We start from the raw sequence: 24,498 nt of genomic DNA, 5'->3' as shown, positions 1-24,498 counted from the left end.
CCAATTTCTGGAAATTACATTCCAGAGCACCTTGATACACTGATATGAGGGATCATGTGCTGATGCCTTAGGTCTCCCTGTTCCACATGGGTAGGATTATTTGAACCTAATGTCTTCTACTTGTCTGTGTGTGGTAGCAGGACCACTGTGCTGATTGCATGGCTGGTTTATTATTCTTCGTATGGGAATGTGAAAATGGGGGAAAACTTGAGCTCACCTGTGAATTCACCTTCTAAGGATCAGGCTTGCCTGCTGGGAAGCTCCTCTTCTTAATAGCCAGACATTATCACTTGCAGAAGAATATGGGGGGGGGGTGTTCCTCGAAATTGGCTCTGCCTACCTAGCAGGAAACCAGTTTCCACTTGGCTTCTTGCCTAGCTTGCAACACCAACTGAACCTTTCTTTTTTAGTCAGTGTTGCTTAGAGGGGAATCTTCATGGCCAAGTCTTAGGTGACCTTCATGCAGGGCCCCCACGTGGCGCCTGTGCCCTTTTTCAGGCAGACATCTGCAGAAGGGCCAAAGAAGATCAGACAATGATCACAGTGAGAAGATGCTATAGCAGTGGTACTCAAACTTTTCCGGCCAGTGGCTCCCTTGACCCTTGTGGCTGTTGGCCATGACTCCCCATCATGTTCCTGATGGCTGGAAGTGATATCATTAAACAGGAGGTGGCCAGAAATATTAACTATATTAAATATAATACAATATTATATTTATTATAATATAATATTAAATATATATTAACTATATTAATATTAATTATATTAATCATATCATTAATTAAATGCAGATCTTAAAAATATATTATTAATACACAGCAATATACATGCTTTATAAATGATCAGCTGCTGATCACTGTTGGAGACAGGATGTTGGAGTAGGTAGATTTTGTCTGGTCCAGGAGGACTCATTTTTTTAAACTTTGTAAGCATACCAATAGAATTGTTTTATCAAATGAACTTTGTGAACAACCAGTCTGACCAACTTTGCACACGCACACCCCTGTGCCTCTCCAGAGGCAGCAAAAGGGTGGTGCCCGGGCCAGAGTGTCAGCACCGATGCTATAGGCCGCCCTCTCGCTGCCTCCGGAGGCCTCTCTAGAGGCAGCGAGGGCGGTGCCTGGGTCGGAGCTGCCAGCTTCTCTCCCTTTAAAGAAAAAAGCGGGCAGGTGGGCAGCGGGGGGAGGCTTGAGGCGGCGCCCGAGAGGGTCGGTGCTTGGGGCATTTGTCCCGTCTACCCCCCCTAGGTATGCCAGTGCACTTACTTGCTCATTCCTTTTAGAGGCAGTCGCCTTGCTCATCTCCCCACTCTTCAGAGAGATGTATACCCTCTATTGCCACTCCTCTTTCCCCACTCAGCTGGCAAGATCTGACTGCAAAGTCTTGTTTCAGAGTGGCATAAAAAGTGGGCGGGGGGGAATGGCATCCAGAGTATGACTGCTCTTCCCTCAAAAAGGCAGTAATGTTGAGGCGGGGACCAGGTTTACATCTCCCCTCAAGGTTCTTGCTGCACTCCTGGCCTACAGGCAGTTCAAGGAGCTAGACAAGCTTCTGTGTCTTTCTCCAAGTCTGCTGGCACTTGCATTCCTACAGAATTCCTGCCTTTGGTCCAGTAGTTGGGGAACCTTGTGTTGCTTCTCTTTTGAGACATCCAGGTTTTCTGCAGGGACAGCTGCTGTATAAAAAAAATCAGATGGATAGGAATGTAGCTGTTCCAGTAGCAGAGACAGGAGTCTGTTCCAGCTTTCAGACACAGGTCATCATACCCGGGTATCCTCCCAAGAAGTCTCTTGAGCTTGCCATGTCCTTTGTAACTTTCCCTGGCTGTGCACCCAGAGTTCTTGAAGCCTAAAATCAGAACTTCATGTTACTCAGACCCCAGATCTTTTGAAAGTCTCGTTGTTCTGATGTTGCCTCTTCAAGAGATTGAGTTCTGACTGCCTTCCCTGCCCAAGTACTTCCTAAAATGCCTACCCAACATCATCAGGGTTCTGGAACTGTCTTGGGAGTCTGGGGAGGGTATGATGCTTCAGACACCAAACCTAAAGGCTTCAATGTGGCTTTCCTGCTAGGACCTGACAAACTTATCATTGCTGTCGCCCAGGGGTTCCCAGAGTATGCATCACAATGCCTTAGGCAGTGTTTCTCAAACTGTGGGTTGGGACCCACTAGGTGGGTCCCTATTCATTTCAATATTTTATTTTTAATATATTAGACTTGATGCTACCATGGCATGTGATTGCATTTGGGGAAATGTTACAGATCTATACTTTTAACAGGCTACTCTGTATAGGCTTCAAACAATGATAGTCAGTGGGGCTTACTCCTGGGTAAGTGTGGATAGGATTGCAGTCTAAGATGGTTAAAAATGTTCCTGCTTGATGATGTCACTTCTGGCCATGACACCACTTCCAGTGGGTCCTGACAGATTCTCATTCTAAAAAGTGGGTCCTGGTGCTAAAAGTGTGAGAACCACTGCCTTAGGGCATCACAGCACACTCACATGGGTACCATGGGATATCCCTGGAGATCCCTCCTACCTGTTTTGCTGAGCACTGCCATCTTGGAATGCATGAGATTTCAGCAGCACCCAGCTGAGCTGCTAAGAAGAGGCTGCAGGAGCACCATGACCCCAGTAAGTTAGAAAGCTGTTGCCCTAGCCCAAAGTGGTCACTACGGAATGACATCACCAGCTTATGGGTAGTGTGTCCATAACCCAACCTCTACTGCCCGACTTACCTTGGTTCACCTCTGCAAACCAGGAAGGGCAAACAGAAATCCCTACTATTCTGCACCCTTCACAATTGCATCTTTTTAAATGAGTGGTTCCAAAGCCCAGTTACAGTATGTTTGACTCTAGGGAGTAGAAACTACATCATGTCCTCAGCAAGCAGTGACTCAGTAAGGCAGCAGGATGCATAGTTTGTAAGAGTCTGTAAATGAGAGTCCAATAGGCTTAATTGGAATGTGTCACATTGGGCACCCATGTTAGAGTTGGACAAATATGAAAGAAGAGAGGAAAAAGGGCAAAGTCAGAAGTTCTCTGCCTGTGATCTGGGCTCCTCTTGGCTCCAGCTATAGAAGGAATGACTGAGAGATCCTTGAGACCAAGTTGAATTCTCTTTTTTGGGTGCTGAACCAGGTAGCTGGCAAGACAGCCCCTATAAAACTGCCATTTTGCCTTTGGATTGAGAGGAATATGTTCACTGTTCTAAAGGCTTTTATATTATGCGATGGTTAAATTGTAACCTGTTCTACTAACAAGCCATGTGAATCATTTCATTAAAGTATTTTCTTTTTAAAAAGTTTTTGTGTATAGTGGTTTGGGAACATGGCTGGTACTCAGTACTTAGAACTGTTTCTATAGGCTGATATGTATGGTGCAGTTTCTATTTGCAAAGCCAATTGCAAGTAGTAAGTACCCTGTGCTGCATTGTATCTCACAGCTTCTTCTTAAATCATCCTGATCACATGAAGAGTTCCTGTATCAGTACTGGATGCTCTGGGAAGGATCCAGGTTTGGGGTGGAATGTGCTAATCAGAAAGATCCACCCACCAAACCTATACTGCCTCAGGGGCCCCTGGGGCAAAGTCCTGCACGCACACACCCCGATGGTGCACTGGTATGAAAGGTTCAGGGGTTGAATTGCTTCCATGGACTGATGCCATTCCTGCATCAAAGAAGTGTTATTATACATACCTTGCTAGTGGAACAAGGTATCGTGATGCTTGGCCCTAAATGTGTGTTGGAAGCACCAGCTGAGCAGGAAACTCTAATTAAAGTAGCTTGAGTCTAGCTTTTGAAATCATTTGGCTAGCTAAAGGGCTCCCTGCCCAAAACCTAAATGAACAGTGCTGCTTATGAGGCTGCAGGTCCACCCTCTGTTATGAGCAGATGTGTGTACAACCAGTCATAAGCTGTTGCTGATCAAACTGCTCAAGTATAGGGCTATTGGGAGCTCAAGCTACACATTATGTAGTTTTGCTCTATATGGCTGTGTGATGTTCTTTTTTAAAAATTGGAAATGGCAAATGCTGGGCTTGGGGATTTAAACTAGGACCATAGTGTGCGGCAGCTTTATCCCTTTGTGGCTGCTGCAGTCATGACCAGAATCTTTAGTATTGTCCCTGGATGCTGTAGACATTTGTCCTAACACATATAGCAGCTAGTTTCAGAACATGGTGAGAACGAGGAGGCAAAGGCCTCTTTTCTCCCCCTGCTGTTGCTTAATCAGATGCAAAACCCAACACAACCATTCAGAGCTACCTGTTTAACATGGAGTTTGGCCCTAAGTCACTTGCCATTCTTCCTTCCAGCATCAGAATTTGACACTTTGTCCAATTCCCTGATCAGTATTGAGTCAGCTCCTGCTGATGGAAACAGCCTGGAACTCAGCCTTATAACATCAACTGCCAGAGATCAGAAAACTGTTATACGTATGTGTCCTCACTCAATTATAATTTCACCTTTGTGTGCATATTAATTGTAAGTTGCCTTGGATGCTAATCTTGGCTGAAATGTGGAATGTAAGGATCGTGACAGTCCTAGGTTGCTGGTGGCTCTGGGCAAAGCCCAGCATGGGTCTCCTTGGTGCCTAGTAGATAGAACTGGACTGAAAACCACCCAACATCTATGGTAAATAGATAAGTAGTGGTATATACTAGTAGTTCCCAACATTTTTTTCACTATGTACCCCTTGGCAGCCCATTTCCATAAATTGTACCTCTCATACTAGCTCTGCAATTCTAATACAGACCTACCTTTTCTACCATTATTGAATTCTTTTTCAAGTACCCCTAAAAGTCCTGGCAAGTACCCCTGGGGGTGCACATACCCCAGATTGGGAACCACTGGCATATACCATAATGTCTGCAGGAACAATCAGAAGAGCAACAATTAAGAGTTTTGTTTTCATTTTGCTCATAATGGAAAATAATCTCATTTTTGGACCTGCTCTAGGATTCCATTAAACAGATACCATTTTGTATATTAACAACTTTATTTTAAGTATGTTGGGCAGCACCCAGCAATGGTTCACACACATGTGCAGGTACAGTATTGGGCTGAGAGAACCAATGCTAGATTGTAGAAAGCACCTGTCAGTTTGCTCAATATGCAACATTGCTGCTTGTGATAGCTGATGTCAAAACAAGGAAAGTCACAAGGAATGAAAGGAGGGGCAGGAACTAACGGGGGTTTTAATACACATTCCTCTATTCTCCCACACATACTTCCCTACATGGACTACACATAGCTAGGAGTTGGTCACTATTACCTCTATTAGTACAAGCTGCCATTCATGGGCACTCAAGGTTACGAACTATTCCCCATGATTGCAATAGGAAGTTCCTTTGTTTCTAAGTAATTACTAGGGAGCCTGGCTGCTATACTCCAGGTGGACATGAAGCTTGAAATCCAGGCCTTTGTCGGAATGACCTGCAGTGGGCGAGCATATCAGACAGGAGGCAGCTCAAACAAAATACAACATTCTTGTAGCATAAGGCAAGAAATATAAGGGCCAGTCTCCCTTAGCCAGGGCAGGCCAGCAGAAGGTCCCTCATAAAACATCCCAGGCTACCTTAGGAGGCTGTAAGTTTTAAAATTGCAAAGCTAGTGGTCTGGAGTACCCCTTTGGTAAATGATCCCTTAAAGTCACCCTCTAGTCCAGTGTTCAGTCATGTAGTTCTTGACCAAACCCCAAATAACTTAAAATTTCAGGCAGCTACCAAACAAGTGCAATATGTCAAAACAAAGAATTTGCTTGTATACGTTTTCAGATCCACTGTTCAAGCCTTGGTTCCTGCAGCAGAAACATGCTTGCCTGAGGCAGGACTAAACCATGGTTGCTTGAGTCAAACAGCTAAGATCAATATGAATCACCAAAGCAGAGCAACATCTCAAAGTCTCAACTCAGGGATGTAACAAACATGAGAAAGCATCTCCAGCTGTCCTGAGATAGCAGGATCTGGACTCTGCTCCCAGTGCTTACTGCTGGGCTCATCCCAGGAGATGCCGTGCTTTATTTAGAATTAAACACCTAAGGCCTAAACTAGGAGATGCGTCAATTGTGTGACTGAGGCCTGCAAACTTTCCAATGGAAATAATAGCCTCACAGGGTCCCATCCAGATTGGGACCATGTAATGTGGGGGAAGGGAAGTTTAACCCTTTCTTCCCCCTTCCTGATCCATATCAAAGGGCTCAACAGCTGCTCTTCTACAATGAAAAAAGTTCCTCACTGGAACCTTTTTCCCCTCACTACATACAGCAGTTATCAGGGGCCCTGGTCCAGATTAGAAATATGAGGGAAAGAGTCGAAGTGTTGCTCTACCATGTCCTGATCCAAATTAGAGCCCTGCATGGTGGCCATTTACATTTGAGGGGGGGGGGGAAACCAAGCCCACAAGCCTCAATCATGTGATAGGCATATTATCCTGCTGGGCGCTAAGCAATTTGTTCAGTGAAGAGGCACTAACAGCTGCAACTGCTGGCTGAGAAGGCAACTAAAGTCACAAGTGTGTTCTTCTGGCAGTGCAAGATGACTGATGGGGTGCATTTACGGTGAGCAAACCCATGATGTATAATTAGAACACTAGGAATATAACAGGGGAAGAGAAAAGAGAGAATGTACAGGAAATTCTCATGCATAATTGTAAGCCATGAGCAGAATCTTTGTTTGAAATAGGTGGTACTGCAAAATGGCTTTATGCCCTTTATCAGTGCTTAAACAATTCATTTCTGCCAACCAAACTCAGAAACGAGCCATTGCCTTGTGCTACCTCTGTGTAAGTCACAATGCAGTGACAATAAAGAATTATGGTGTCAATACTGCCCCTGCATTTGCTGCCTGTGCAAACACTCCCCAACATTAGTTTAAGGAGTCTTCACCATGTGACATCTATGAACTGTGTGACTTAGAACCAAAAGATAAGGACATACAGTATTGCTGAGTTCCTGATCAGTGCTCACCAGTGGCATGTTGCCACTCTGTCCAGGAGCATCCTCTTGGGAGGAAGAGGAGGGAACACCCATACAACCTTAACACCAGATGCAAAGTACTGAACATCCCATCCCTCACTTCTCCTTCCCTCCTCAACAAGTTCTTGCCAGTGATCCTACTACAAAGCTTGAAAGTTCCAGGGTTAACACTGGATTCAAGGGCACATCTGCTCTCACACTAGGAATCAACTATTAGTGAACAATGAAAACTTATATTGTCATGGTAATCTCATGTTTTCACCCGCAAAACCTTGCACTGCTTCTAACACTGTTGGGGATGTTGCATAACACACAAGTGTTCATGGCATTTTCAGTACCTACCTGCTCTCTAGTCTGCAGGAGGGGCCATACAAGATCTCCTCTAAGCTAGATTGCTCATGATGTTGTAAGCACCAATACAGAGGTAGAACACCACTAAAAGTCCAACTGGCCTGCTCCAGTCCTGAAGGCTCTTTCTGAAAATGCTGATGAACTAAAAAAGAAGTCTTGCAACCAAAATACATCTGGATCACAACCAAACCACAACTCTTGCTTCCTACTGCTTTCCTTTATTTGGCTATAGGCAGACATGAGGCTAATTTTCTGCTGCCTCAACTTCTAATACTTAAGTGGCCAAGAAAGTAAAATATTTGGTTTTCAGCAGCAGCATATAAAAAAACCCATAAAAAACTTAAAAATAAAATGCACCAATGTGTGTGTGTTTTTTAAAAAGCCACACAAAAATAAAACTCAAAGCAGATGTACAGACCTTTCTATTTCTGTAACAATGCAGGAGCAGCTAAAGAAGTTAAAACACGATGCTGGAATGACAACCTCCCTACTCAGTCCCTACGTCATCTAATAAAGTTTATTGTTCCCTCATGCAGTGCATTCACAGAAAGCAACTACTCCCAATGTAACAGGGCATTCTAGGGAATGGTTGCATGACTGACTCCCTCCCCCAGTACCAAGAAAGTATTTTGTTAGATGTCAATGTTAGTGTTAAATAATGGCAAAAATAATATCCCAAAATGGAAAAGGTGGGGAGAGAATGGGGGAAAACTAACCTGGGCCCTGTTAGTAACATGGTTACTATCAAACTTTCCAATAAATAAAATAATCCTAAAAACCGTTGGATGGTTCCCCAGTAAGGATGGTTAAATATGATCAAGTCATAAGCCCTGAAGAAGGGTCTAAACAGCCTCTGTGCTTACAGAAAGAATCAATATTGTAAACCTTTAGAATACAAAAGAAACAGGTAGGGGGTAGAGAGACTGTGCTGTGACAAGGTTCAGAGTCACCCTGGGCAACATGGTCGCATAACCGGGAACTCACTCATGACAGGATGCCAAGACAAGGGCCATCTAGAACATAAAAATGGGTACTTCTGTTTTACACCATGCATTACAAACTAGATCCTAAATTAACTGCTCTGTGCTGTCATGGTCCAGATTCTCATACTAGCCTACAGATCAACACATGTGTGTGCATTCACACAGCAATAAATGAGTTTAAAACAACTTAGAGAGTGCTTATTTTGTGTTTAAATTTTTTTTAAAAAAGAGGGACGGAGAAACAATTGCTGAGCAACTGAGAAGAACTGGACAGCAGGCTTCTGCACTCAAGAGTTTTTGCGACAGACCAACTTTGCCTGCATGCATAGACCCTCCATTTGGAGTCAAACAATGGCCAGTTTACAATCCTCTCATTTCTATCCTACTAAGTCGCTCAGTTTCTAAGCCATTCTTTCAATCTTCCGTGACAAATACACTCCCGTCCTCCCCCCAAAAGTTCATGGGCCAATGGAAAAGGAACACAGCTTTCTAACAGGGTTCATTCCAATCTCTCACCTGCTTTCTGTAAAACCATCAGAAGTCAGTCCAAACCCCGGCCTTCCCTTTTGCTCCAGGAAAGTCCAGAGCATGCTGGCCACCATCCACCCACACTCATACACACACAAACAGGGAGCTCCTCAGACACTCAAGACTCAGAAAAGTGAGTTGAGATCAAGGGCAAATCTCCAAGGAGACCCCAGAAACCTCTTGGCCTAGAAAGTTTTCCGGTGGATTGCCCGGGAACTATCTTCCTCATATTCTTTCTTGGAAACCCACATTTTCTTAAAGGTGTCCAGCGAAGCCAGGATGGAGCCACTGCAAAGGAACCAAGGTACAAGTTAGCCAAATGGCTGGCAATGAACCAGCTTTTTTCTCTTACTCCCTCAATTTCTAGTAGAGCAGTGCTCTGCCAGTGATTTTAGAGAATGCTTAGGTTCCTTGAACATAAGAACAGCCCCACTGGATCAGGCCATAGGCCCATCTAGTCCAGCTTCCTGTATCTCACAGCGGCCCACCAAATGCCGCAGGGAGCACACCAGATAACAAGAGACCTGCATCCTGGTGCCCTCCCTTGCATTGGCATTCTGACATAGCCCATTTCTAAAATCAGGAGGTTGCACATACACATCATGGCTTGTAACCCCTAATGGATTTTTCCTCCAGAAACTTGTCCAATCCCCTTTTAAAGGCATCCAGGCCAGATGCTGTCACCACATCCTGTGACAAGGAGTTCCACAGACCAACCACACACCGAGTAAAGAAATATTTTCTTTTGTCTGTCCTAACCTTCCCAACACTCAATTTTAGTGGATGTCCCCTGGTTCTGGTGTTATGTGAGAGTGTAAAGAGCATCTCTCTATCCACTTTATCCTTCCCATGCATAATTTTGTACGTCTCAATCATGTCCCCCCTCAGGTCCCCCCTCAACAATAGCAAGCTAACGTCTCTGAAAGAGAGCTTGTTCGCCTCCACAGATGTTTGTGTGTAAAGCACAAGAGAGGGTTCCAGAGCTCTGCCTGAACTGGGTGCACACTACAACAATATGTCCGCCCCAATCCTAAACAATGGGGAAGAATGTCACAACAGACATGTCAAATGTAGAAAGGGTAACTTGAAGGTAGAAAGTCTGAAAGATACCATGCTACCTGCCCTGCTAGGACAGCAATGAAACCTTTGGCATGTACATTTCCTTATGGCTCCAATTTTCTTCCCCAGCACAGCATGCTCAAGGCTTGCTGCAACTGAACCCAGAGCCATAATAATCAGTACTATGTCAGAAACGGCTAAAACCTATTCTCCCCTCAAACTGTAAATAAGACACTTCATTGATCTGAAAGGACTAGAATTTCTGTTGCAAGGGAAGTTCCATACCCAATCCATGTGGAGTATAATCTCTCTTGAGGAGCAGATATCTGAAAGGAAAAAGAAGAGATAGAGAGACCTAAATATGGTGGGAAATAGTATTCATTCGCCATATACCAGGCTCATAAAAGTCTTCCTTGGCAAATTGTTGGGATCCCTTGCTGTTGTCCCCAGCCACGCTCCACTGATCTCATTAAAAAGTTACATAGTCAGCAGTGCAACTGGACCAGCAAAATGCTCCTCCAAGGCCCCTAGGAGTTCACTTTTCATGTAGCCTCAGAGGAAGTTCATGCTATTCTGTATCTGAGAAAAAAGGGTTCTGGACCATGAAAGCTTCTGTTGATAAATGGTAATCTTTAAATGTGCTACAAAACTATTACAGGGCAATCCTATGCATGTCAACTCACAAGTAAGCCCTTCTGAGTTGAATGGGACTTGCATGCAGGAAAGAAGGAAGCATAGGATAGCAGCCTTGGTCTATTGCACGAAATTAACACACAGATAATGCTCTGGAGCCTGTTATAGTGGAAATGTTTGGGTGGACTGTAGGGCAAACAACACAATGCTTTCTAACTATCACTGCAGGCAACTACAAATGGTTGGTTGAAAGGACAAATACAGAGAGGCATTTACTACTAATGGCAGAAGCTATTGCTTACACCGGACAAGAGACACACTAGCTGTACTCAAACCCTTTACAAGGGTCTGCTGAGCCAACTCTGTGATTACCCACCATGAGTCAAAAGACCAGAGAGACTCTACCTACCCTGATTTTGACATCCTTAGGGGCCAATTTCTTCACTTCACTCAGAAGCCTATCGCCAAAACCTAAACCAAAGACAAAAATCATCTAAGTATAAAGGCAGCGATGTGGGCATCTTCTTTGATCCTGATGAAGGTATTGCATAACATTCTGATTCTCCCACTCTAGTTTTCAGGGGAAGGAGTCCCTTTTCCACCTCTCCCCTCGCCCATTTGTAATGAAAAGGAGCCTCTTGTCTGTACCCTGGCTGCCACTTGTGCTCTCTCTCTCTTTCCCTTGCTCCCCATTCAAGGCAAATCTAAACAAATTAGATAATACTACAATTCTAGGTCTTCAGAAATATTACCCTAAAAAGAGAAAGAAAAACAGAGTAGATCTGGCTGATAACTGTATTACATGGTATATATCTACACAATACTATAAGTATATGCTATGATAACTATATGGTATGGTACAGTCTACAGCAGGGGTTCCCAAACTGGTGGTCCAGAATAGAATTTTTTGGTGGGTTGTGAAACTGACAAGGCAGATTAGAAAATATGCATCAAGGGTTAAACAACCTGCTACTTGCGGGGAGCCCTGCTGCCCAAGCACCATTAAAGTTCTATTTGTAAACCGCTTTGAGTGTCCTTTGTTGGGATAGAAAGGTGGGATATAAATTCAAGTAGATAAATAAATAAATAAAATAGCCACAGAGGTTTGAGCGGCTGGTAAAATGAAACTCTTTTTTTGGTGGGTCCCAATGCCAAAAAGTTTGGGAACTACTGGCCTACGCATTTCAGATAAGTGAAGCAGTAGAGATAAAGAAATTATTCAAATAGGGCACACAATGGTGATGTTTAATACTTCGTAGATTATGTATGTAGATTATGCAGATTAGGTATGATTAGAAGTAGTAACTCTAGTATCATAGATATCCAGCCTACAAGGCAAGTGTGCTGAAGTATGCTTTTTTTGAGGAAAGCCCTTTTGCCTCCAACTGGGCCTGAAACAAGCACTTTGCTGCGAGCATTTCTGTCCTGTGTTCAAAGAGAGTTCTTCACCAATTCTCACTCCCAAAGCATTAATAGAACTTCAATAAAAATGGTGCTGGAAAGATTTGAAGATGGAGAGTTTGAGCTTAACATCTCCCTGAAGGTTAAAAAAAATGTCTGAACGAACCTTTGAAGAGCGTGGAGCCTCCAGAGAGGACAATGTTGGAGAATAGTGTTCGCCTCAAGTCCATATCAGACTTCTGAATTGCAAAGACCAACACTTCGTGCAACCCCTCACACTCCTCCCCAATCAGGTCTGGACGGAACAACAGCTCAGGGGCCCGGAATCGGGCCGGGCCAATCTGCAAAGGTACAAGAGGGAGTCAGCCTTCTTTTTGACAGGTTAGAAATAGGTATGCTCATAGCAAGGGAGGAGTGCTCCACTAAGAAGATAGCGCTCCAAGAATCATGGAACTGAAAATAATATGAGTGAACCTTTTTTGCAAGTAACTCCAAAGCATCACTTTAGGAAAAGGGTACTTTCTTATTTAGACACTGGGAGTTAATTGTCATTAGAAACAGAACCCACCCCCCAACAAGTTTGTTTAGAGGGAAAACTGGTTACCCCAGACCAATTTTGTCATGTTTACAAATGAACTACAATAAAACTTGATGACAGAAGTCAGTTTTTGACAGTACGTGTCGCAAAACACACTGTACGCTGTTTGTCTGGTAAACACAAATGTATACATACAGTTGAATTATGTGGCACATGTTTGCACTCTATATGCATATTCACAGTGCTGCCTATACATGTCTACCCAGAACTCTTATTGATTTCAGTTGAACTTACTTTCAGGCAAGGGTACTTTCAGGAAAGGGTTACTTTCAAGGGAGGGCAACAGGATGCAGGTCTCTTGTTATCTGGTGTGCTCCCCGGGGCATTAGGTGGGCCGCTGTGAGATACAGGAAGCTGGACTAGATGGGCCTATGGCCTGATCCAGTGGGGCTGTTCCTACGTTCTTAGGTAAACATATACAGAATTCCATAAAGTCTAAAAATCAGCACCATTCTCCCTCTATACATAGATTGCTTCGGGCCATCCACTCACATTATATTTGTAAGAAGGGCAGTCAGGAGCCTTTAACAGCATAAAGAAATGGACTAAGATGGAGAAGTGAAAGTTAGTAGGGCTAAATTAATGAAACTTAGCTGAGGAACCAAGTTCCCCCAATGATGCTCCAACTGGTTTCTGCTGTAATGTTGTATCCTGGGCACTATTTTGTTCAAAGGAAGGAAATGGTTACTAGTAATTAATTTTCCTTTGGGTATATCATGCATCAGAACTGCCACTGAAAATGTCCTAAAAGGACAAAGTGATAGAGCAATGAACTTTTGTGTTTTTGCAAGAAAAGTGCTCCTGGGGTAGGAAATCACCCCTGGGAGAAAAGAAAGATGAAGCCAAATTCAATATTGCCCTGAGGACTATTTGCAGCTTATAGATTTTTGGCCTCTATCAGCTTAACTTTTTAACAAGTTAGGGCTCTATGTACTCCAAAAATAAAAGTTTAGCAACCTAAAGGCATATTATAACATCTCCTAAACAGTCCTTTGATCTGCAGGGTAATCATTAAGGCTTCTTTAATAATTTTTGGTTTACATCTCAAACAATATTTGACCCAAGTCTTCACTAACCTCAATTGTGCTTCCATCTGGAAGGTAGTACTGAGCTTTCTCAGTTTCTAATGTCTCATCCTTCTGTGGATTAACTGACAGGTAACAAGCTCGCTGTAGAGGAATGACAAGCAGAACGAAACAGTCACTTTAAGCCTATGCTTCTGTATAATTTTTCTAAGACAAACCAGGCCCAGGCACTGCTGAGAACATCCCTATTAAATGGAATGGGTTGTGTGTTTTTTGTTTTAAGTCCTGGTGACTTTCACACAAAGGGTACAAGGGGATAGTGTCCTCTCTGCCTCGCACTCCTGTAATCTGAACTGACACCCTCTGGATGCGATAGGAAGTGTCAGCCTACTGCTCTGTTCCCTCAGAACAAAAAACCCTTATCATTCCATTTCCATATCAAACAGGAGGGGCACCCACGCACCTCTTTGATGGTTTTGACTATCTCAAACTCAGATGACGTATGGAAGTCGTAGCCTTCCTTCCGGAGATAGAGACGAAGGAAACGAGAGACATCGCGGCCAGCTATGTCAATCCGCATAATGGAGTGGGGCATGGCAAACCCTTCGTAAATTGGAACAGCATGGGTGACCCCATCCCCGGAGTCCAACACCACCCCTGTGGTTCGCCCTGTTGCATAGCTACAGAAAGGAAATGTCCGTCAGAAAAACACTCAAAACAGAATTTGCAAAACACCTAATGGACACTGTGACATTTGCCAGGACACCAACCATTCTAGGACAGCTCAGGGTCCAAGCAGCACTGGTGCAGCTGCAATGCAGCCTGGAGGTAAGGGAACAAATGTTCCCAGACCTTGAGGACGCCTCTATGACTGCCTTCCCACCAGAGGAAGCATGGCTGCACAGGCACTGGAAAGTTGGATAGGATTTGGCCCTCAATCTACTCCATTTTATCTTGAATTAAGGAGCTATCATTTCTACACAGTGACAGTAACTGTTCATTGGATCAAACAGCAAAGAGAAAACACTCTAAATGCACCCTCTGAAAAGATGAAGCAAGGGCTAAACACAACTATGTAGAAATCAAATTCAAATTGTGCAAAGGAATTCCATGTCTATGCCAGAAGACAACTGGCAATGGTTTTAATGTTTTTATTTAATGCTTTTATTGTATTTTATCTTGTATTTTTTATTGTTGTACTGCTTTGAGCATAAAAAGCACTACAGAAATCTTTTAAATTTTTAAAATGAACCCAAACATGTTATTCATCAGAACTTAGGTGCAGAAATCCTTTGAAGCCTTGTCCAAGAGGCAGGCTGCAAACAAACACACTCCCTAAGGAGGAAGTCCTATTAGACACAGTGGGAAGTTCAAGTAAACATGTGTAGGATTGTGCTATCAACCTTCAAAAAGCCAACTGCAGCCAGTCCAGTCTCATAAGCAGCCCCCTTGTAAACCAGCACTCTACACTGCAGAAACTGGTTTTTCCTCCAAGGTGAGTTCTTCGAAAGGAAGAGGGGTGGAGAAGAGTACTCACAGGCTAAGCACAGCTTGCATGGAGATGAACAGGGCTGGCACATTAAAGGTCTCAAAGAAAACCTCTGCTGCTCGTTCTCGGTTCTTACGTGGATTCAGTGGAGCCTCCGTCAGGAGCACAGGATGCTGAGAGACAGGAACACAAAAGACTCCACTGGGTAGAACTCCATTAGGACTCATGAGGGCATTTCCAGAGCATTCAAAGGCACTTCAAGGACTTTGTACAGCAGGGAAAGAACTTGCCACCAGGTGCAAGAGGCAAACTCCCCTTCCTCCTCACACCTTCAGAATTCAGGGCTGTCCAGTGACACTGATTGGCAGTAGATTTGGAAGTGACAAAAAGGAATCCTCCTTCACACAACACATAATTTATGGAATTCACTGCCACAAGTGATAGCCATTGGTTTAAGAAAGCTTTAAAAGGAAATGAGACATGTTCAGGGAGGACAGGTCTGTCACTGGCTATTAGTCATGATGGCTACGTTGTGAAGAGACAATGTGTCACTGAATGCCAGCTGCTGGGAAGACAGCAGCAGGAGAGGGCTGCTTCTCTTCTGGCCCTGCTTGGGGGCTTCCCTGCGGCACTTGGTTTCCAGGCACTCCCACAGGAAGGAGGATGTTGTACTCAATATAGCCCTCACTTACTCAAGAGGGTTCTTTTTCAGGGTTTATTCCTGGACAATGAAGTCTGGAAAGTACCTGGAAACAAACTATTATACAAGATAACTGTGGATCCAAAAATCCATATGGAAGAGTTTGATCCAAACTCTTCAAATTAATTCAAAAAGCACATATGCTAAGGTTCAATTGCCAAAGCTAGGTCAGGAAAAGTGCTTGGTGAGGTGACCACCACTATTCCCTTTAAGCTATGCAGCCACAAAGCTCGAACTCCACCAAAGTCAGGCTCCAGGCAGCTTGGAGCTCAGCATAGGACTGCTTATACAGAATGTTGGTGACCACCGAGGAATCATATATAAACAGCTATGGAGGTAGAGCAAGGAATGGGGAACAAATGATTCTCTGCTGCTTGTGGCTTCCCAGAGGCAGTTGGTGGGTCATTGTGGGAAACTGGATGTTAGACTAAATGGGCCTTTGACCTCATTCAGCAGGGTTTTTCTTGTGTTCATACAATTAATCAAACATCTATTTATTAATTCAATTTGGAAACTGCTTTTCTCCCAGATGGGCACTCAAAGTGGCTTCTTTTTCTAATGCTTCACTTGTCTGAAAGAACACATCTCAACAGGTCAAACTTCCTGCTAGTGTACTGCAGGATAACTTCTCACCATTAGGATGCCAGAAATCACACAGTCTGGGACAGTTATGAGAGAGTGCTGAGAGGACAGGGCGCTAGGGGTGCAGTGAGGGCAGAAGCATTTGAAAAAGTTGTCCCAGGGTTCGGTGGCTGAATTTTCTTGCACTGTGCTAAACAGGCAAGACTCAAGATAGAGAACCATATAAATCCCTTCAAGCTCACAATAGAATATGCAATCCAGAAGCAAAAAGTGTTTGCTGCTTCATTTTCCAGAAAATGCTTTATGCACAAGAGGACTAACAGCCCAGCAGAACTATATGAAATGTAGAGAGGGCATAGAAGAAAAAATGCTACACAAGCACATGCAGGCCAACCCAGTGTCCTTCTCAAGAATGGCACTACTTGAGGTTCTGTGAGTTATTGAGTTGTATGCAATACATGAACACAGGAGAGGTTATGAAAAGGATACTCTGGTGGGGTAGATAGAACCTGAGAGAGAAAGTGGCAGGGCAATAAAGCAGGACAAGCAAACTGAGTGTCAGAGGTTGGAATTTGGGGGCTAGTGGACAGAGAGAAGCTCACCTCTTCAGAGAAGGTTTGAAGCTGGTCTTTTGAGTACACATACTGCCAAATGCGCTCCATATCATTCCAGTCCTTTACTATACCATGTTCCATAGGGTAGCGTATGGAAAGGAGGCCTCTGTGCTCCTAGCCAATGAGAAGAAGCCGTAGCAAGTCAGCCTGGTAAACCATCTGCCCTCTCTATTTGGACACCTCATTCATACCCTCATCTCCTAAAATGGATCTATTTCCAAGGAATCTCACAGAGGAATACTCTACTTCCATTTTTGATAACAACAGAAATGTTTTCTCTTTGCAGCAGGGGAGGAGCTTGTGACAGAATAGGAAGTTATACTGAACAGCAAATTCTTCTCTCCCGCTTAGAGATAAGAATACTGTATTCTGATTATTATCCTTTTTCAGTTTTGAATGCTCAAGATTTAACATCCAGGTCTGTATGGAAGGACGACTCCACAGATGAGAATGCCCAGTACATCTATTGGGTATTTACGACTGTGCAAACTCACATTCCATCACTGTAAATGCTTCTGCAGAGTCATAAATGGCGCACCGCTGCAGAGAGAGTTGGAGTACCTGCTTCAAATGGCTAGTAGCTCCAAGTGCTCCTCACTGACATACCTGGAGGAGAAGCTCTGTGGCAGTCATGCACACTGGATCCTATTCCCTTTTGCCAGCCCACACCCATCCCCTTCTTCTCTTCAGACTTACGCCAACAAAATAGCTGGTCTGGGTCTGAGGAGACTCACTGGCAATTAGGCAGCCTATTGGAAGGTAACAACAACAACAACAGTATTTATATACCGCTTTTCAACAAAAAGTTCACAAAGCGGTTTACAGAGAAAATCAAATATCTAATGGCTCCCTGTCCCAAAAGGGCTCACAATCTAAAAAGATGCAAAGCCAGCAGACAGCCACTAGAAAAGATACTGCTGGGGTAAGGTGGGCCAGTTACTCTCCAGTAACTCGCCAGTAAGTTATTTTTACTTACCTTTTGCTGGCTGTCTGATTGCACCCCCAACCAGAGAATGGAATACACTCTCTGTTGGTGGTGTTGCATGCTATGGACTGGTGGGGTACAGAATGGTGGGGTACAGAATCGGCTGTTAGAGTTATCAAGAATTGTGTATGGAAACCAGTTTTTCAACCCTAAGTACATGTTCATTTTACTTATTCGCATTTAATCACCCTCCCCTCAAGCCTTGAGAAAAGTAACAAAAACAGAAGTTATAGAAAAATCCCATCACACTGAAAATCCTCCACTCTTTGCTTACTTAGACTAAAAGCCAGCCCAACTAGCAGTCCTGCCATGCTCTGGCTTGGACTTTGGCAAGCACAGGCAAATGTTAAACATACATGCGTTACCTATACATGATGTTAAACATACATGAGTTACTCCCTATAACCAGCAACTGGGTTTGCACTGGGAATTACACTAGCAACTCATCAGAAATATGCACTAAATTCATATTCATGCACACATTATAGGAGCTCTGTTTTGCATAAATAAGGTATTTCACTTAGAGCAGTGTTTCTCAAACTGTGGGTCAGGACCCACTAGGGGAGTCGCAAGTCAATTTCAGGTGGGTTCCTATTCATTTCAATATTTTATTTTTAATATATTAGACTTGATGCTACCATGGTATGTGACTGCATTTGTGGAAATGTTACAGATCTATACTTTTAACAGGCTACTATGTATAGACTTCAAACAATGATAGTCAGTGGGGCTTACTCCTGGGTAAGTGTGGGCAGGATTGCAGCCTAGGATTGTTAAAACTCTTCCTGCTTGATGATGTCACTTCTGGTCATGACATCACTTCCGGTGGGTCCTGATAGATTCTCAGTCTAAAAAGTGGGTCCCGGTGGTAAAAGTTTGAGAACCACTGAGCTAGAGATCTCCAGCTCATAAGACATTTCTTATAGACCACTGTTTAAAAGAAGTTGTCCAACCTGGATCCTGTCAGAGGGACTACATGAGTGGCAAGAGATGATGGTTAGAGACTTAGATATAAAGTATTGGCTCCCTATTTCTGAGGCCTGCTTTAAAATGAAGGATAGAAGACTACCAACTAGACAAATCAATTATGTTGTTTTTACCTCAGCTTTTGGTCCAATGAAAATGTCACCTTCCAAAGCTCCAGCCATAACACGAACATGTTTTGGTCTGCCCACACTGAAACAGATTGGGCAAAAAATAAGCATCTCTCTTACCCTATAGGCACAGTTCACTTCTTTGATCTCTTTCAACAGAGACCTGATTTAATTTGACCTGGTTAATTTTACATAATTAGACCCTTATTAAAGTAATAAGTAGTTTATGTAAGTAAGTATATAATTAGTAAGACCCTTATGTAAAAGAACACAATTATGTAAAATTAAACCAGGTCTAATTTTGACCAGGTCTGAGATCAATGTTCAAATTAGCAATGAGTAGACTTGAACAACTCATTGTCCATAAATCTCAGAATAGGCATAATAAGATAACAAGTACTGGTCTTACAGGGTTATGAGGCAAGGAGTTAAAAATACCTCAAAGTTCCAAAACCCCAAGGAGCCATTTCTGAGAATCTCAAAGCTCACAGTATTAAATTCTGCTTCACTACATACCTGCAGGCAATGGCATCTCTATGACTGGTGTCACCCAGTGTAGTAACTCATGATGACAGCCCAATGGACCGCGTCCACTCCCGGAGCTCTGTGTATGCCCGATCTGCCTGGCTGGTCATCTCTCTCCCTCCTGACAGGTAGACCTGGCCTCAAGGAGAGTGAAGGACTGGGCAGGAGACTTTTCTGGCCACAGCTAGTGCAGCAGAAACTTTGGCCCTTCCAAGGTCACTGCCTTCCCAAGCATAATCTTGACCCTTTTCAGAAGGGGCGGGGCTCAACTGACTACAAAACAGCTGAGGCCAGGTCTGCCTGGGTCTGGGTAGACTGGGTCTCCAAAGCTTAGGGTATAACCCAATGTGGTCTGCACCCGCAGTACCTCTCTAGCGAAGCCACTGCTTGAAGAAGATATATTAGCCCAGTCAGAGTCACTGTGAGAAACTGGTAGTTTCAATTCCCCCAACATGGTATAGACCAAAAAACCCAGACACTAAACTTAAATATGGAATTCATAGAGCATCATGCAAAATTACCAGAGTACTTACTAATTTGGAAAACAGTACTTGGGTATTTGATCGCCTGCAAAGCCAGCTTTAATCATACCAGAACCCTGTGGAACAGAAAAATGGAACACAATTATGTAAAATTAAACCTCTATTGAACATGAGGCACTTTGGTCCCTTTAGGATTTCTGCAAACCGCTGTTTTAAGTCATTTCTGCCCAACATTGCATACATGCAACAGGGACCAAATGTGTACACCTGTGGGCCGGGCAAAAATGGGTTAAGCAGGAATAGCAGCCAAAACTTAGCACAAGTAGTCTTCTCTCCATCCCCCTCTGAACAAAAACCCTTCCCAACAAATTCCGTGATGAAAGATGTGTGCTTGAAATGTCACGGTCTACAAGTGAACGCTAGAGGGAGCAAATTACATTTTTTATTTTCTCCCAGGCACTAGACTACACAAGCTGAAGACCTCTCACAGAACCACATATTTAAGAAAGGATGCTCACCACTTGACAGGCACAGAAATTTTATATCCAATGCATACAAGTTGCAGAGGAGGCGCAAAGAACAGAATTGAAAAGATAAAGGGCCAGATGTAGAGACTGCTGCACGGAGGTAGATCGTCTGCTTTCTGTAGCTTATAGAGCAAAGGTTCTCGGCTCTCCCCCCTCCGTTCAGACAATATCTACTTCACAAAACCCTTGGGAACCAGCATGCAAGGCATTGCAGAAAGTAGCACAACATTTTGTTCTTTGAGCGGTATAATCTGTCACTTGTCTTTCTCAACAGAGCTGCAATATCTCTAGAGATTCCTCGACCTGAATCTCTGCCAGGGGAAAAATGCTGATCTCAGAAGCCACATGATGAGTTAGCTATTCAAATATTTAAGAGACACTGGATACAGAGGAAAATAATAATCATTTTAACTGATTTAGATTTTTTGTGACATGCATCTCCACAGAAGTATTCAGGCACATGCACACTATTAAAAATGAACATTAGTAACAAAACCATTTACCAGGGTTACAGGGGGAGCTTTAAATGATCAATGCAAGAGCCAGAAATGAGGACTAGAAGCAAAGAGAATCTCAGTGTATTGTCTGAGGCCAAATCGGGTGAATGGAAAAATGAGGAATGAAGTCCATGAGGCTGATATCCTAAATTTGAGGGACTGAACATTTGACGGAGTGGGGAAAAGATATGCTGTAGAACCCAGAAGCCTTACCTGACTACATTTCTTGTGTTTCTAAATGAGAAACATGAAGAGTGGGAGGGTGAAAATGGGAGATGTGCTAGACTGGACATTTAGGAACGTCTAGGCTAGATATTTAGGAAATACTATACACTGCCCTGAACGCAGACATGCAAGAGCAGAGTTCTGAAAAATCCGGTGTAAATGCACTGAAAATATCTCTCATGTGTATAATTAAAGCAGGTATGGGTGCAGCACACTGACATTTAAGTGAGAGAAGGCAACCCCCATGAGATACTCATGGGAAGTGAAGGTTTGAATACATCCTTAGATCCCAACCCTCCTCACCCCCATGACCCTTTAAACAACAGTGCTTCTTGGCAAATGCTTTGGGAGCAGGAAAAAACTGATCTCTGTGTGAAAGAGTTAGAACAGGCAAAAGAAAATACTTTGTTATCCAGTGCATAATTAATTTTTGGGATGCTGTGCCACAGGATGTGGTGATGGCATCTGGCTTCGATGCATTTAAAAGGGGATTGGACAGATTTATGGAGAAAATGTTCTTCATGGGTTACAAACCACTATATTCAACCTCCAGGTTTTAGAGGAAGCCTATCTCTAAATGCCAGATGTAAGGGAGTGGCAACAAGATACAGGAATCTTGTTGTCTTGTGTGTTCCCAGAGGCATCTGGTAGGCCACTGAGATACAGGAAACTGGACTAAATGGGGCCATGGCCTGATCCAGAAGGGCTCTTCTTGTGTAAATACGCTAATTGCTTTGTCAAACATAAGAAAACAGGGAAGTGCATAACTGAGATAGGGATGCAAATCCCTTTTGAAATATTACTCACTGCACCAACTGAAGAATTACTCCATCTGGAAGTTTATTGTTCCTATAGTCATTATTGTTTAGATAAGTCTACCAGGAAACTGAATAAGGGGTTGAGGATTCAATGGAGGGCTTGTCTAAGGGCCCAAACCTATCCATCTTTCCAGCCCCAGTGCAACTGCAATGCATCCCTTTGGCGGGGGAACAAAAGTTCCCTTACCTTGTGGAGGCCTCCAGAACTACCATCCCACCACAGGATGCAGTGCATGCCCCATTGGCATGGCTACACCAGAACTGGAAAGTTGGATAGGATTTGGTCCTAAGGCAGCAATTTTCAACCATGACACACTGGTGTGCTGTGACTGCTTTGCAGGTATGCTGAAGGAATTTGGGGGAAATTCAAAGTCTGATCCTAAGCGGGTCTACTCAAAAGTCAGTCCCATTATGTTCAATGGGGTTTACTCCCAGGAAAGTGTGCACAGGATTGCAGCCTAATTTATTAGCAGAGTCATTGGGGAAGTGCGCCTCCCTCCTACTGGCAGTGCAATGTGCCTTGAAAATTGTCAAAAAACTGATAGTGTGCCCTGAAAATTTTAGTGCTTTGTCAGTGTAATGCGAGATGAAAATAGCTGGTCTAAGGCAGGAGTTTTCAACCTTTTTTCATTTCATGGCACACTGAGGGCCCAATCCTATCCAACTTTCCAGCACTGGTGCAACCTCAATACAGCCCCAAGGTAAGGGAATAAATGCTCTCATACCTTGAGGAGGCCTCTGTGACTGCCTCCTCACCACAGGATGCAGTGCATGCCCCTTCAGTACAAAAGCACTGGAAAATTGGATAGGATTGGGCCCTGAGAAGACATTAAAATTGTCAAGTCACACCATCAGTTTTTTGACAACTGACAAGGCATGCTGCACTGCTGGCCAGGAGCCTACATCCCTCTACTACCTCAGAATAGCAATAGTCTTCCTCAGAGTGCCAGATGCAGGGGAGGGCACCAGGACACAGGTTGTGTCTTGTTGTCTTGTGTGCTCCCTGAGGGCCCAATTCTATCCAATTTTCCAGTACTGGGGCAGCCACAATGCATCCCCATGGTAAGGGAACAAATGTTCCCATACTTTTAAGGAGATCTCTGTGACTTCTGCCCCACCACAAGATGCAGTGCATGCCCCATTGGCACAGGAGCAGTGGCACTGGAAAACTGGATAGGACTGGGCCCTAAGGTGGGCCACTGTGAGATGCAGGAAGCTGGGCTAGATGGGCCTTTGGGCCAGCAGGACTCTTCTTATGTTCTTATAAATATACGACCCTCACCCAAACTCCCACAGTACACCTGCAGACCATGTGCGGCACACCAGTGCGCCACAGCACAGCGGTTGAAAATCACTGGTCCAAGGTGTTCAGAAAGGCCCTGTTCACAGTACAGAGCACTGTGTGATGGGAAGAAAGGCAGGACGTAGCATCAGTCTCAGACTGCAGATGTGCAAGATCAATGAATGGACAACAGCTGCTTAACTCCCTGCAACGCGCAAGGCACACAAACCATCACTGCTGGGCACAGGGCCAGTCGCAGCACTAGTGGAACAGACATACCCCCTCCCGCCTCTTCGTCTGGCCAGTCATATCCAGCCCATATGGCCTGGGCGGAGCTTAAGCGTTCAGGACAACACACAGTACAGCCAAGCAGCCAATCATCACAAAGCATCTCCACAAAGGCGGGACAAACTGCATCCCGAAAGGCGATTGGGTAAGTGCAAGTGAGTGGCAGGAAAACAGAGCAATCGGAGGGTGAGATGCGGGAGCCGCCCCCTCCCTTCAATTATGCTGTGGCTTCTCAGACTCCACCGTTCCGCGATTGATCGACAGGCGCGTCAGCCAATGAGAGAGAGGGCGGGGTCACCGAGAGGAAGAAAAGAGGGACCATATTCAGAAGGCAAACGACGGTGGCTGAAGAGAGCGAATGAAATGAGGGCGGGGCGCCTGCGCAGGAGGCTCCATCCATCGACCGGGTTCTGGAGGGAGTAAGCGGCAACGGCCCACAGCAACCTTCCCTCCCCCACCTCCTCACAGGGCAGGCCTGAGGGGCCCAGTCAGGGCCGAACTCACGTTATCAATCACCACCGGCTGGTTCGCGATCACATCGTAGGACTCCATCGCGAGCGCCCTACGCGCCGCCTCCGCCTCAGTCACTCACTCACTACACAGCAAGCGACAGCTCGCGAGGAGGCGCGCATGCGCGGAACCCGGGGCGGGGGCAAGGCATGCCGGGAAAACGAGTATCTGTAGGGGAAAATAGAATACCCCGCCTACTTGCCTGACAGCTGAGGAGCAGCGCGTGCTGGGAGGCTTCATGCCGCGGTGCATGGTGGGGGTTGTAGTTTTATTATGTCGATGAGATTCCCTTGTGGAAGCGAATGTTCTGCCCAAGTTCCTTGGC

General features: G+C 44.4%; 1 protein-coding gene across 1 annotated transcript; it reads right to left on the bottom strand.

Annotated features, from left to right (window-relative positions):
- Nucleotides 1-4,981: 4,981 nt before the first annotated feature.
- ACTR1A (actin related protein 1A) lies at nt 4,982-24,271 on the bottom strand. The gene is made up of 11 exons (XM_066622608.1): nt 24,168-24,271; nt 20,078-20,142; nt 19,026-19,101; nt 16,929-17,054; nt 15,093-15,217; nt 14,019-14,235; nt 13,607-13,699; nt 12,099-12,273; nt 10,941-11,002; nt 10,184-10,224; nt 4,982-9,127 (listed from the first exon to the last, which is right to left on the bottom strand). The coding sequence occupies exons 1-11, from the start codon at nt 24,213-24,215 to the stop codon at nt 9,025-9,027; spliced, it is 1,131 nt and encodes a 376-aa protein (XP_066478705.1). The 5' UTR covers nt 24,216-24,271; the 3' UTR covers nt 4,982-9,024.
- Nucleotides 24,272-24,498: the final 227 nt, after the last annotated feature.

This window comes from Tiliqua scincoides, chromosome 3 (assembly GCF_035046505.1).
Source record: "Tiliqua scincoides isolate rTilSci1 chromosome 3, rTilSci1.hap2, whole genome shotgun sequence".
NCBI classification, from domain to species: Eukaryota; Metazoa; Chordata; class Lepidosauria; order Squamata; family Scincidae; genus Tiliqua; species Tiliqua scincoides.
The sequence above is the reverse complement of the archived record's forward strand: the minus strand, read 5'-3'. Positions and strand labels throughout refer to the sequence as shown.